The sequence below is a fragment of the Gekko japonicus genome, unplaced genomic scaffold, assembly GCF_001447785.1.
Source record: "Gekko japonicus isolate JY-2015 unplaced genomic scaffold, Gekko_japonicus_V1.1 scaffold1751, whole genome shotgun sequence".
In the NCBI taxonomy this organism is placed as follows: domain Eukaryota; kingdom Metazoa; phylum Chordata; class Lepidosauria; order Squamata; family Gekkonidae; genus Gekko; species Gekko japonicus.
This window is the reverse complement of record NW_015171554.1, coordinates 384,072-399,332: the sequence shown is the minus strand read 5'-3', so window position 1 is coordinate 399,332 and position 15,261 is coordinate 384,072. Positions and strand designations below refer to the sequence as shown.

The following is a 15,261-nucleotide window of genomic DNA, read 5'->3' as shown; positions in this document are numbered from 1 at the left end:
ATTTGTAGGCATTTGGTTTCCTTTCCTTTAGAGAACACCTAGAAAATGTAATAGATCAGTTGAAGATAAAATTGCAAGACACTCAACACAACTTACAAATCAATGTAGCTGAGCTTCAAGCCCTGCAGTCCGAACATGACACACTGCTGGAACGACACAATAAAATCCTCCAGGAGACCGTAGCAAAGGAAGCAGAGCTCCGAGAAAAGTATGCATCTACTGTGTAAATTGTGTTGTTGTTCCTTCTTGTGACTAGCGTTTAATAGTTGGATCCACCGACTGGATCCAACCTTTGCAACAACAGGCCCAAGTTGATGGAAGGGATTTTTGCTACCTTTCCAGTACAGCCCTTTGCTTCTGAACATTGACTCATCATTGGGAGCAGCGTGGAATGCAGCGATGATAGGAGGGGCGGTAGCCCATATTTGGGGTAGGTTTCACCCACCCTGAGGAGTGGCTTTTCAAGGGGGAATGGGACTGCCCTGAGACACAGAAATCCCTTCTGTGAACCACATTCGTGAAAGGACTAGATCCAACTCCACAAATAAATTTGGTCTTTGGAGCTAAAACCCCACAATTTCTTGGATATTTCTGTTGGGGATAAGATACTTCAATGCATTTCTTAAGGTTTCCCTCAAGCTTGAAATGTAGCGATACCTTATATTTCTGGCCTCCGTGGACTATTTATTTATTTAGAGTATTTTATTTTTATTTATTTATTTATTATATTTATACCCCACCCATCCTGTGAACAGGCTCAGGGCGGCACAATGCACCTAATTGGCATAACCATAAAATTTTTTAAAATTACATAAAACACATACTCATTCATGACATAAATTAACAGTTAGCAGTAAAGTGCTTGCAGTACTAAAGATTAGATGGCGTGCTTTCCAGATCTAAATCCACGTTGTTCGTCCAATCATCATCCCTAGCGATACAACTGGGCCAGACCTAGGATCCAGACGTTCAATAGGATCATTGATGGTAACAGTAGTAGCGGCTCCTATTTAAAAGCCTGGTGGAAGAGCTCCATCTTACAGGCCCTGTGGAACTGTAAAAGGTCCCACAGGGCCCTGATCTCCTCCAGGCGCTTGTTCCACCAGTAGGGAGCCACCACAGAAAAGGCTCTTTCCTGGTCCTGGTGAGCCTTGCATCCTTGGGGCCCGGAATAGTCAAACGATGTTGGGCCCCTGACCGTAGTGCTCTCTGGGTGAAAGGTGGTCCCTCAGGTAGGTCGGTCCCTGGTTATGTAGGGTCCCTGGTTATGTAGGGCCTGGTTTCTAATTCACGGGCTTCTCTGCTCTAACAGGCTCTGTACAATACAGTCTGAGAACATGGTGATGAAGTCGGAGCACGCACAGACTACCAGTCAGCTGACAGCCCAGAACGAAGCTCTTCGGAACAGTTTCCGAGACCAAGTCAGGCATCTTCAGGAAGAGCACAGGAAGACCGTGGAGACATTGCAGCAGCAGCTGTCCAAAGTAGAAGCCCAGCTCTTTCAACTTAAAAGTGAGCCAAGTTCAAAAAGTAAGCTTCTTTCATTAACAGTGGGCAGAAATAATGTTGAGCTGGAACCAGCTGGCAGATATTGTCAGCTCTTTCCCCTCAACAAACACACGCTTCTGAGACCTTCTCTTGTCTTAAAATGAATTGTCAGCTCTGTCACTGAAACAGGAGATCTCTTCCTCCATTATGTGCTGTTGGCAGGGCTTATCGTTATACGTTGAAGATGTGGCAGATTTTTATGGCATCAAGCTGTTGATTGTTTGGTTTTATTATTATATGTTTATCACCGGGGTATGTGGGAGGGCTGTAGTTTGTTTTTTTGCCTGTTGCACCAAAATGTTTTGGAACATCTTGTCTGTCTAGCCAGCTTTTGTGCGATTCCATTCCAGTAGCCACTTTATACTGTAGCAGAATTCCTGGTTTTGCAGGTCCTCCTCCTCCCAATATACCAACAAAGAACTTGCGAGAAAGAAGGAACACTGACCTTCCTCTTCTTGATGTGCACACTGTAGCTAGAGAGGAAGGGGAAGGAATGGAAACCACTGACACAGAGTCTGTATCTTCTGCCAGCACTTATGTACCATCCTTGGAACAGCTCCTTAATACGCCTGATACAAAACTTGGTAAGGAACACTTCTCCAAAGGCCATGTGATGGTGGTTTCCCTGTCTGCAGCGCTAGTAGTGCTTAATAGTCTTTGGAGGAGAGTTATTTTTTGTTGTCCAGAGCTCTCTGCTCTGCTTCCTTCATTTTGCTCCTTCAGAAAGCGTTCATGATGAAGCAGTCTCTTCCAGTATTCTTGATAGCCACTCTCACACAATCCATTACCAGAACTTTGAGCTGCTGTCTGAAAAGTTAGACTGGCTTAAGGTAATTGACATTCAGACATATCTTCTCTGCTGAAATTGGAGCAAATAGCTACTCAACTAATGATTAATTCTGTAAGCTTTATGCTCTGAGGGACTGGCTGATACTCTACGGAGTCATGGATTAGAGGGGATTAATTGTGTAGGTTTTATTTTTGTTTTTTTGCAATCCTGAGGTAAAATTGTTCTTTGCAAGCACAGGGGAACGAAAAGTATTATATTTAATGTGGCATTTCTAGTAGCACTAAAGTTATGTGTGTCAGATAACAGAAGATATGGTTTTATTCTTATCATTTGATAATTCTGCTTTTAGGTGGTGACTTGTCCGTGTAGATAAACCATCATAAATTGGGTACCAAAGAGAGACCTTTTTATATTATTTATGAAGCACCATCTGTGTGTGTGTGTGGCACTTAGAAAAGACAAGTACCTGCCCTAAGAACCTTAAAAGTCTAAAAAAATTGCAGCAGAGGCTCGGGAAGCACAGTTAAGATGGAAGAATATGTGATTGTTAATTTCAGTTCCAGTAACAGGGGAGGTGGGAATGAGAACTTTTAGGCTATCCTTTGAAATGAAATGCTATTCAGTGGAAAGCTAAGACCTGTCAAGTGATGGATCTGCATTTCTGCATTGTGAAGTTATATAGCATATTGCTGTTTTGGTGGAAAACAAGGAAGACTCAACTTCTGTTAAGTAGAAGGGAAATCATATTCAAGAGATTGCCTGTGAACTTTTATGTGAAAAAAAGTGTTAGAGATCTAGTTTCTGCAGAGTTGTCGCTAAGGACTTAGTTTTTCGCACATGAATATTCAGTATCCCATGGCTCTTTCACTTTATAGGCACAGGCCACCCTCCAGAGAAATTGTGTATGTTTTTACAGTCCTGAGTACAGGTTGCATTTTATTTTTTTGTGGTTGCGGTGGAGAGATTATGTTCAATGTAAAAAGTAGCCTGCCCAGCCATTGCTGTTACTGCATCAGAGAACCAGGAAGCAAAGATCTAGACTGGAGCAGAGCTCTAGCCCATGGGTGTGTGTATAACTCTGGATGGCAACCATAAAGAATAGTGACTCCATAAACTAAAATCACATGAGGCAAATTTCACATTACCTTTTCAATCTCTGCAGAGCCTCCGCAGTGGCAAGCAGAGCTTACGAAAGAAGAGCTGGTCGAGAAGCTAAACACCACAACAAAGAGTGCCGATCACTTAAATGGATTACTTCGGGAATCAGAAGCAACCAATGTAATCCTAATGGAACAAATTAAGGTCAGTGGGCAGATGCTTAGCAAACATCTAGTTCATATGACTGCCTAAAAATCCTTCTGTAATTGTCATGTGAGTTTGTTATTCCCATTGCCTGTGGACGTGCTTCCCCTCCCCACCTCACCAGCTCACACAGATGCTGCTGTGTTCTGTGCTTTGTAAGTTCTACAAAACTTTAGCAGGACAAAGGTCTGTCTCACCAAGCGCTCTCTGCCCTGCTTTGAGGACAGGCAAAGTCAGGGTGCGTAGGTCACTGTAAGTTAATGGAGTGCATCAGGAGCAGAAGATGAGCTACGAGAACAGACTTTGGAACTGGGAGTGGGATTAAAAAGGCAGAGGTACCAGCATTGCTCCAGCAAGGCTTGTCGTCAAGTAAAGTCTTTTATTCTGCATGGAATGTTGTAACCCTTTTGCCACTGCTGTTTCCAAGGCCAGGATAAGTCACGTTCCATAGAATCTAAAGCAGAAGGATGTTTTTGTGAAGGGATTAGAACTCTAGCGGATGGGAACAGTCCAGGAGCACACCCCCTATAATGGAATAGGATTGTGGTCGACCGCAATGATTATTTATTTCATTTTACAAAATTTATACCCTACCTTTCTGCTCTCTGAAGAATGCCCAACAAAACAAATCAAGTCTTCACCTGCTGGCAGGGTCCAAGAGCTCACCCAGGCTGCGGGCCTGTTCCTTCTAGGGGACCGCAACACCATCCAGAATTGGTGACACCTTAAATCCCAGGTCATCCCTTCTGCTTACCCGTGTAGCACTTCCATATTTTGTCAGGGTTAAACCTCAGTTTATTGGCATGCACCCACTCCAGAACTGCCTCCAGACACTGGTTCAAGGTTTCTGCAGAGCCTCCCTGGAACCAGCCAGAAGAGCTAGATAAAACCGAGTGCCATCCGCACAATGGTCACAATTGATCCCATATCTCTGGGTGACCCGCACCCGGTGGTTCCATGTAGATGTTAAAATAACATAGGTGACAAGATGGAACCTCGTGAGACTCTCCAAGGGCCAAAGGGGCTGAGCAGCAGTCCCCCCCTATCACCACTACCTACCCTACAAGTAGGACCGCCACAAAATGGTACCTCCCAATCTCAGCCTGGGAAAAGTGATCCAAAAGGATACCGTAATCTATGGTATCGAAAGCCAGGAGATCCAGGAGAATAAATAGAGTCGCGCTCCCTCTGCCCATCCCCCAATGCAGGTCATCCAGCAGGGGGACCAGGGCTATTTCAGTCCCATAACCAGGCCTTAAAACCAGACTGGAAAGGACCTAAACAATTAACTTCATCCAGGAAAGCTTGAAGTTCCCCAGTCTTTACCCATTCAGTCACCTAAGTATTAATTCGTCGGTATCATCTTGCTTTGACAGCATTTGTCTACTACCTTTGCAACTCCACCTACTGCAATTTGTTAGTCAGTCTCTTGTTCACAGTGTCTTTTAGTTTTGTACCATTGCATTGTTCTTTGGATGTCTTATGCTGTAGGTGTACATTGCCTTGAATCTGTAACCCGCCTTGAGTCTCAGTGAGAAAGGCAGTCTGTAAATAAAATAAAATAAATAAAATAGTTTGATTCCACAAGTGATGAGCTGGCCCAGTTTTCAGTTAAGAAGCTGCTTCAGATTGTCTAGAGATCCTGCTTGGGATCTTGGATTTGTTGAACAGCAGGTATGGAAGGGGGCTGTTCAATCCATATGGCCCCGGTAAATCATGCTTGGGCAGACAGCTGTTTCCCAGTCTGTGTTTATTGGCTCTAATAGCAAGTCAAAATGCCCATCATTCACCAAGACTTCTCTCTAGGGAAGGGAAACCAAAGAAACAGATCCTCTTAATGTCAGATTTTATCTTTTTCTAGTTTTGATTCGTCTTCTCACTAGTTCTCCTCATTCATTGACCACGGATAAGCAGTAAACGTCCTTTACAGTCCGTGATGCATGTATCCTTTCCTTTAAGCTCGCTAGGTTTTAGATGTGCATGTCTTGTTATACAGGACAGGGAGAACTTGGTACAAGTTGAAATAAACTTCACATGTTGAAGATGTGCAACAACAACAAAAAAGTTTGATGGTTGCCCCTCCAGTCCACAACATCTTAAACCACATCACCTCACAGCCCTAGCGTCACTTGACTGAAGCAAGTACATGCTTGCTTAAACAAACTTGCAGAGTTCCTAGGAAGAGGGGTTGTAATGTTGACTGTTGACAGTCAGATGTATGAAGTGGTTACCAGTGGTGATTTGGCGAGAGATTAAGCCCTGGGGAGAAAGAAATCTTGAAGCCTTTGTTATGTCAAGAAGCAGTTTACACAGCCCATTTCAGGATGCACAGTCTGGCAGAGGAGGGGGTGTTATAGGCCCCCAACATCTTAGAGAGAGGATGATCTATCCAGGCTGCGGTCACACGGAACATTAGCCACGCTACAGAGACGGAAGATAGGCGGATTTCCAGGTGTTCACAGTGCCACATCTGGGAAGCATAGAGCTCCCGTGGCGAACCCGAGGCTGTTCAATCCATATGGCCCCAGTAAATCATGCTTGGGCAGACAGCTGTTTCCCAGTCTGTGTTTATTGGCTCTAATAGCAAGTCAAAATGCCCATCATTCACCAAGACTTCTCTCTAGGGAAGGGAAACCAAAGAAACAGATCCTCTTAATGTCAGATTTTATCTTTTTCTAGTTTTGATTCGTCTTCTCACTAGTTCTCCTCATTCATTGACCACGGATAAGCAGTAAACGTCCTTTACAGTAAGCTCGCTAGGTTTTAGATGTGCATGTCTTGTTAAACAGGACAGGGAGAACTTGGTACAAGTTGAAATAAACTTCACATGTTGAAGATGTGCAACAACAACAAAAAAAGTTTTATGGTTGCTCCTCCAGTCCACAACATCTTAAATCACATCACCTCACAGCCCTAGCATCACTTGACTGAAGCAAATACATGCTTGCTTAAACAAACTTGCAGAGTTCCTAGGAAGAGGGGTTGTAATGTTGACTGTTGACAGTCAGATGTATGAAGTGGTTACCAGTGGTGATTTGGCGAGAGATTAAGCCCTGGGGAGAAAGAAATCTTGAAGCCTTTGTTATGTCAAGAAGCAGTTTACACAGCCCATTTCAGGATGCACAGTCTGGCAGAGGAGGGGGTGTTATAGGCCCCCAACATCTTAGAGAGAGGATGATCTTCCTGCCCGTGTGACCGGGGCCCTAGTTCACCAAGTGATATATAGACTCTGCTAGCCCCTTTAAACTTCATGAAACTGTCTCTGAGAACTACTGAACAAAAGTCCTTTAAGCACTTTCTGGCTTTTGATCACCTGATGTTGTTGAAAGGGGCTGCATGTATTTCATCTGTGAAGGGGAACTCCTCCAGCCTCCTCTTCCTTTCAGCCTGCCCATGGTTTCTGCATATGAGAGCCAATTCACACTACTAGATTTCTGCTGATGATATTGCATGATCACATGATCCAGACAGCATAATAACAGAGGGTTGCCACCTTCATTCATCTACCCATCTACATTTGGCTGTGTGTCCACTTATGTGACTGGCAGCACTGAGCAGTGTGGAGGAGATCAAATTCTATTCCATTATTGTATAATGCTGTGTTCAGTCTAACAGGAATCTCTCCCTTTGCTGCTCATTTTGGCTGTGCTTTTTTGACTCATTTGTAGCCGCCTATGGATTTTTTTTTTATCATTCTCTCTGTGTTTTTCTAACTTCAGCTTCTTAAAAGTGAAATTAGGCGTTTAGAAAGGAACCAGGAACGCGAGAAATCTGTAGCTAATCTGGAATATTTGAAGAATGTTCTGCTCCAGTTTATATTTCTGAAGTCGGGCAGTGAAAGAGAGAGGCTTCTTCCTGTAATAGATACCATGTTACAGCTAAGTCCAGAAGAAAAAGGAAAGCTTGTTGCAATTGCTCAAGGTATGTGAAGCTATTTTGCTACCGGCGTGTTATATGTCAGCCAATGTTAGCAGAGAAAAGAAAGGAGAGGGGAGGGGCTGCTTCTGGCGAAGACTGGGCAGCAAAATAGATATATTGAAAAACTTGGCTCTCTTTTGACCTGCGAGGGCCACCATACCAGTGCTGAAAACAAGACTAAATGTTTTAAACAAAATCTACCACTTCAGCATTTTTACGTTAATGACGACAGCTCTGTGTGCTTATGTAAAAATTAATCAAAACTTTTTAACAGAAGATGCTACAAGCTACTTCTTTTTGCTCACAGTGGGAATTTTCTTGTAAATTTTAATATTTATTATTTATTTACAAAATTTATGTCTTGTCTTTCTTGCCCCCACAAGGGCTACCAAGTCAGCTAACAAATTAAAGCATACATATTAAATCACATTTTAAACCCTTTTAAAACCAACCTTCCCACAAAAAAGCACATATCATTAAAACAACTACAAACAGATCAAAAACACATACGAAGACATTTTTTAAAAAATGAAAGCATTGGGCAGGAAGGCCCTCTCTTGGGTTGCTACCTGCTTAATCTCAGGAGGCGGGGACACGCAATGCAGGGCCTCCCAGGATGACCAGAATGGTCGGGAGGGTTCATAAGGGCACAGGTGGTCCTTCGGTTATATTTACATTTAGCATGACTTTAGATCCGGAAATCATTGTTCAAAATGACATGGTATCTGTAGCAAGCAAAAGCTGGCTGGCTTGTTTCTAACCATAGGGTTGGAATCCAGTAATGTGTGAATGTAGTTTGCATCAGGGCTCTTTTTGTATAAAAAGCCCAGCAGGAACTCATTAGCATATTAGGCTACACCCAACAGCAGAAACTCATTAGCATATTAGGCCACACCCTGACAGAACAGCACATTAGGCCGCACCCATATTACCAGAAGTGTGGTTATCCAGCCACACCCACCTTTTGCTTGTTATTCTGTTTACCTTGTTTGTTGTCAAAACCCAGGGCTTTTTTGTAGCAGGAACTCCTTTGCATGTTAGGCCACACACCCCTAATGTAGCCAATCCTAATGAGTTTCTGATGTTGGGTGTGGTCTATTATGCTAATGAGTTTCTGGTGGGCGTGGCCAACTTGGAAGCCAGCCGGAACTCCGTTCCTGTGCGTTCCTGCCCAAAAATAGCCCTGCTTTGCATATAGTTCCACTTGTACAATCAGTAGCGCAAAACTACAGAAACACATAGCACTTTAACATGGTTTTTAACATATCAACAGCGTGCATGTTAAGCAGTGGTACATAAAATAGATGTTTCGCATGATTTCATTTAACTTGGTTTTTTAAATTGTATCAGAAGAAATACCTTGTACTATGTTTTGCACGCACAGAAAAGCTGGTGAGGATACTATCACTTTCTTAGTGCCAACAGACAGAGCAAGGAGTAATTTTAGCACTTCTGCTTGTGCCAGGACTGTTACAAGCACAGAAATATTCTGTGGGATCCAACACATGACACGTAGGGGATAGCTCTGATTTATAATGGGATCGGGCACTTCCATTTTAAGGCGCAATGTCATGCAGGTCAGTCAAATCACGCTTTCTGGTTAAACGCTCTTCCTTGATTTACAGAGGAAACACATTTTTTGTCTTTTCATAAGGTGAGGAGGACAGCACGTCACAGCCAGCTGGGTGGGCTTCATACCTGCACAGCTGGTCAGGACTACGCTAAGACTGTGGGAACGCTCCCTTTCCCGATATTCCTATTTCAGAGGTTGCCCTGAGAGGAATCTCAGCACTGAAGAATGCGCCATGTGTACACATGTAGCAAGGGGTAACTTTTGTGTTTTCTGTTGATCATCATTTTTTTTTTGGTAAAGTCTTGTGAATGGTGTGTTCTGGCTTCAACTTCTAGTCCCTATGTCGTGACTCATTACAAGCTCAGGCATTCTAATGCTTGCATGGAGCAAGGGCCGTCTCACTCCTTGGTTGGGAGAGTTCCATATACACATCCCTTTGTGTCTGGAGGGCTGCCCTCCATTGAACCCTTTAAACTGGGGTTTCTGACTGCAGCAAGCATCTTCATTCGTATTTATCTGAAACAGGTTCCTGCATGAGATCGTTATCGACAGCAAGGCCAAAATGGAATTGGTGACTCTGAACACGCGCGTTCCCGTGCTTCTGTTAAGACCATTGCCTGTTTTGTGCTTAAGGATGTTGAATATATGACTTAGTAAAACACTTCAGAACTTACCTTACAAATCGCTTATTCTTCTGAAAAGGGGAAGAGAGTTTAAAAAAAAATTTGGCAGCATTCTGCTATTTGAACAAATTGAATATATGGCCCAAGTCCAAACTTAATTTAGAGATTCCTTAAGCTAATCGGGCACTGTTTAGGACATTGCTGTGTCAGATCCTTTTGCCTGAGCATTAAATCATTAGTTAATGACTACTGAGAACAAGCTTTCCTAAAGTATCCCTTTGACATTTTTAAAGAAAGCATTAAAATAAGAGTTAGAAAAGATATTTGACTCTAAGCACAGGTCAGCGTTACCAATGCAGCACGTCACAAGGCTTCCTGATGACTTGGTTCAGTGTTTGCTACAGGTAGAATCCTGAATATAATTGGCAGTCATCATTGTCAAGGCTGAGTGCTTTCTAGAAAACCTTCAAGATGGATTCAGGCCAATACAACTTACAGCTATATGCCTTTTTCACAAATGGACGCCTTTTCTCTGCCATCATTCTCAAGGGGTGCCAACTTGACATGCATGTGTTAAGAAGATCTGTATATTGTTTCCATAGAAACAAATAGTTCACTTTTCAAACACTCGATCTTGGTTGCAGCTTTTTTGCCTCTCTGGAAGGGATGCTCTCAAGGACACCCCAAAGTGTATCATTTTACATAACATACACGTCAGTCTAGGTGATCTGTATTCTCTTAGGATATGTATTCTGCTTAAATCTTGAGTTTTGCATCAGCATTTGTTAATTTATCTCACTTCAAGCTGTGTAATTTTAGGTCTGTTTGTTGCTGTTTTTCTGCCACAGAGGAAAGATCTTGATTGGTCCTTCCTCCCCTACTTTGACACGTCGAAACTGACCAGGAAAATGTCTTTGCACTTTCTTCTGTACTTTGTTGTTTTCAGAACTGGTTTCACTGAATAATTGCTATTAATTGAACAGCATTTTCCTATTTGCACAATGTTAACAACTGTGACAAAATGAACCTTTATGTCTTTTTAAATGTTTTACTTCAAAGTCTGTTTTTATTTTTTCAAACTGAATAAATTATCGATATAGTTTACTTTTATTACTTTTCCAATTTTGATTGTATCAGTTCATTCACTGTATAAATTCAAATACTGTCATTGTAACATTCTGTATGCATGTTCTAACTATACCTTTTGCTAAACATAAACCTTAGTCATGGGAGAGAAATTCAGATTAAAACCACAGTTGTAAAACATGGCCTTTTGTAAATGGAGTATATTTATGTAACTGTGTATTATGTAGGTGCTTTCAAAAACCTCATATTTAAAGATAGTTTAAACAAGGTAGTCATGAGATAGAACACCTTAAAATTAAATGCATTTCCTTCTTAATATAAATGTAACCTTTTCCTCAATCCCATTTTCATTTCCTGTAAATTATTAGGGCTTTACCTCAGAGCCAGTTTGGTGTAGTGGTTAAGAATACAGACTCTAATCTGGGAGAACCAGATTTGATTCCCCACTCCCCCACGTGCAGCTACTGGTGTGACCTTGGGTCAATCACAAGTACTTTCAGAGCTGTTCTCTCAAGAGCAGTTCTCGAAAGAGCTCTCTCAGTCCCACACAGAGTGTCTGTTGTAGGGTGGGGAAGGGAAAGGGGATTGTAAGCCGCTTGGTTACTCATTCGGGTAGTGAAGGGTGGGGTATAAATCCAATCTCTCCTCCTCCTCCTTCTGATAGGAAAAGAACTGAAAATTATTCATTTTCTTGAGGTTACTTATAGGGCCTGACAATTTTCCCAACTTCTTTTCTGGCATTTTAGACTTCTGAAGGATGAATGTTTCATGACCAATGTATGAAATCTCTATGAAGCATTCCTTGATTTTTAACTAGAGGGAGCAGCAGTGATTTCTGCTTGTCCACATAAAACTTGGGCTGATTCTTGAGTTTGTTCTTGCTAGGGGATGTGTGTGTGTGTGTGTGTTTTAGTGAGGCATGCTAGTTCACAAGCAGAGGTCCATCAGTGGCTATTAGCCACAAGGTACAGATAGGAACTCTCAGTCTGGGGCAAGTGATGCTCTGTATTCTTGGTGCTTGGGGGGGGGGACCGTGGGAGGGTTTCTAGTGTCCTGGCCCCACTGGTGGGCCTCCTGATGGCACCTGGTAGTTTTGGCCACTGTGTGACAGTGTTGAACTGGATGGGCCATTGGCCTGATCCAACATTGGCTTCTCTTATGTTCTTACAAGTGCTACTTTCCTGCTCTTTCGTGTTCTGCTAATCTAAGTTTCTGAAGGTCTGTCAAAGTGACTTCTAAGCATAGCTTTTCTTACGATGGAAAGTCTTTCTGCAACACAGAGTCTGCAAAACTGTTGCCAGTGTCAAGGGTAACATTCAGGTTAAGCACAGTTGCATAGGCTTTAAGCCAGGCCTTAAGCCTTCTGCTGATTTGGCAGCTGGCAGTGAGCCTATGAATGCTCTCCCATTATCCACACACACACAAACACAAAGAGATGGCTATTGTCTTCAGTTACATAAGGGTGTAAAAAATAAAATAAAAAGAGGTAACACCCAAACAGAATAAAATTGCCACATGCAAAATATAAGCTAGAGAACTGCAACAGATTTAATTTGCAGGATTCCAAGCTTAAACAAGATTTTGTGTATGTTCTGGGTTCATATGTTGTTTGTTTGAATATCTGGCCCTTTAACCAAAGAGAGCTCTGCGAATGGTGTTATTTTCACTGATGAAGGATATAAGGAACTTCATGTCATCTGCTTATCCCAAGTGATCATAGCATGACTGAGCTACCAAGGTGATGCAGCTTCGGCAAAGGCGAGTATATTGGATGAATCAGGGACAGGTAAGGAAGTACTTGTGTAGGGTGCTGTTGAAGATTCACCTGGAATACCATGTCCAACTTTTGTCTAGCAGTAATCCCAACTGAACAGGTGCCAAAGATGATGGACCAATACTGAGGTATTCGTTCAATATGCTTCAGAGGGGTTTAAACAGAATAGCTTTCATACGATGGGTGGGAATGTAGTAGCATTCTACAATTAAAACAAAAGGCATGCTGCAGTCAAAAAACACAAAACCAGTAGAGCTGTTTAACTTGAATAATAGTGTATGGAGGACCATGGTTGGGGAATGTGGGGATGAGGTTGAAGAAAGAAATGAAAGGTTTTTATACCATTCTTTTCTCTACCTTAAGGGGTCTCAAAGTGGCTTATAATTGCATTTCCTTCCCCTCCCCACAACAGGTTCCTTGTGAGGTAATAATAATAATACTTTCAATTTATTAATCTCTTTCCCCAGTGGGCTCAAAGCGATGTACAGTTACACATTTTAGACGGGACTAACAATGTTCATAGGGGATAGGGAAGACAACATATATTCATTTAACTGCACATGCTGTCACTGCACGGTGTAAACGTCTTTTGGCTTGGCTAAGTCATTTTCCGAACGGCTGCTTGTCAACCAGGCTTCAGGACCCATATGTCACATCGCCACACTGCCACCGCCTGGCCGGAAACATCCACTGCAGGGATTTTTGTAGCCGAGAAGTTCTTCCGCCTTTTTCCGACCTCGACCATGATGTCCCGACCGTCAGCTAACACCCTCCCACAAGGGAGATTGGTGTGCCCACCCTCTCTAAGGAGTGGTTCCCATTTTAGGTAGGTGGGGCTGAGAGAGTTCTGAAAGAATTGTGACAGGCCCAAGGTCACCCAGCAGGCATCATATGAAGGAGTGGGGAATCAAACCTGGTTTTCCAGATTAGAGTCTGCCACTCTTAACCGCTACACCACGTTTGGATTGCCAAGTCCCCATCATCCCAAACTCAGACTCATCAGGTGGGAGCTAATGAAGTCACGTTGAATAGTTGTCTTAATAGTAATATCTCCATGCATCACTAGACACTATACCATCATTGTCTCTGTGAACGTGTGTAGTCACACTAATGGGGATTTGTAAAATGTAGAGGATCTGTTAATGCTAGATTATTGCCTCCCATCTCCAATTCACACATGCAGTAGTAAGCAGCATGTATAGAAGAATTTGAAGAACCATATATCTGTAATATGGCATTCCAGGGAAAGTCAGTCTCCTTTACTTTAATTAGTTCCATCCAGAGATGTTGCGAGGCAAAAGGGGGGAGAGTAAGATTCAAAACTTGTGTTGATGAAGCTAAGGGGTAGGGTTGATGGTAATTGATCACGGCTTTAATTATTAAAATGGGAGATTTCTATGTTATCACCTGCCTTCAATCACTCCCCCCACCCTAGAAATTATCCCTAATAGCAGATAGGTATATTCTTGAGGTTATTGTGTAGTAATGTAAAAGCAGTCTGCATGTGCAGAGCGTTGTGCAGTTTTGGTGCTCAGTGAAGGAACTATTCTTGGTTCAAATTTATTTCAGTCCTCCCAAATAAGCTTTTTTTCTATAGTAAGTGGTGGTAGTATTTAAGATTGTCTAGGTATTATGTCCCCTCAGCCATCTGACTTCAGTGGGCTTATGAAGGGTGTAACTCTGCTTAAGCCTTAGGGTTTTATTTATTTCAATTATACCCGGCCTTTCTCCCCAGTGGGGATCCAAAGTGGCTTACATTGGTATCTCTGCCATTTTACCTCACAGCATTCCTGTGAGGTAGGTTAGGCTGAATGGATGTGACTGGCCCAAAGTCACCAAACACTATTCCATGGCATAGTGGGAATTGGAACCTGGGTTTCCCAGACCCTAGCCTGGTATTGTAACTAGGGATGGGCACAAACCAAATTACGAACCAAAATTCATGATGAGCTGGGCCCAGGTTGTGGTTTCCGAACTTCAGTTCGTGCCATCTTGCCCTCATGAGCTGCACAAACCTTCCAGGTGGGTTTGTGTGGTTCATATTGGCAGACACACTAGCACTGGTGGCTGGGGTTGGAGAAGGCATTTAAAGAGACCACCATCTCTTTAAATTGCTTTTCCAAGCTGTGTGGCTTGCAAAAACCACTTAAAGGGATCTCTTTAAATAGAGTCATGGTAGATAACTCACCAAAAATGTTGACTCAGTGTGCAACTAATAAAAAAGGCAAATGCTATGCTGAAGATTATTAAGAATGGAATTGAAAACAAGTCAGCCAGAATCATATTGCCCCTGTATAAATCTATGGTGAGGCCTCATTTGGAATACTGTGTACAGTTCTGGTCACTGCACCTCAGTGAAGATATAGCATTGGAAAAGGTGCAGAAAAGGGCAACTAAAATGATTAAGGGGATGAATCACCTTCCCTGTGAAGAAAGGTTAAAGAGGTTAGGGCTTTTTTTGCCTGAAGAAATGACAACTGAGGGGTGACATGATAGAAGTTTACAAAATTATGCATGGGATAAAGAAGGTAGAGGGGAAAAAATACTTTTCTCCATTTCTCACAATACAAGAACTTGTGGGCAACTCAGTGAAACCGATGAGCAGCTAAAAGGAAGTACTTCACCTAAAGAGTAATTAACGTGGAAT

The 15,261-nt window shown here is 42.5% G+C and overlaps 1 protein-coding gene across 1 annotated transcript; it reads left to right on the top strand.

Annotated features, from left to right (window-relative positions):
- Window positions 1–29: 29 nt before the first annotated feature.
- Window positions 30–10,759, top strand: GCC2 (GRIP and coiled-coil domain containing 2; the record flags this gene model as incomplete). Its single annotated transcript, XM_015419709.1, has 6 exons — window positions 30–208; window positions 1,313–1,530; window positions 1,938–2,132; window positions 3,501–3,640; window positions 7,360–7,561; window positions 9,213–10,759. Coding segments are annotated over 6 exons (1,005 nt in total), but the record flags the coding sequence as incomplete, so codon positions are not given.
- Window positions 10,760–15,261: the final 4,502 nt, after the last annotated feature.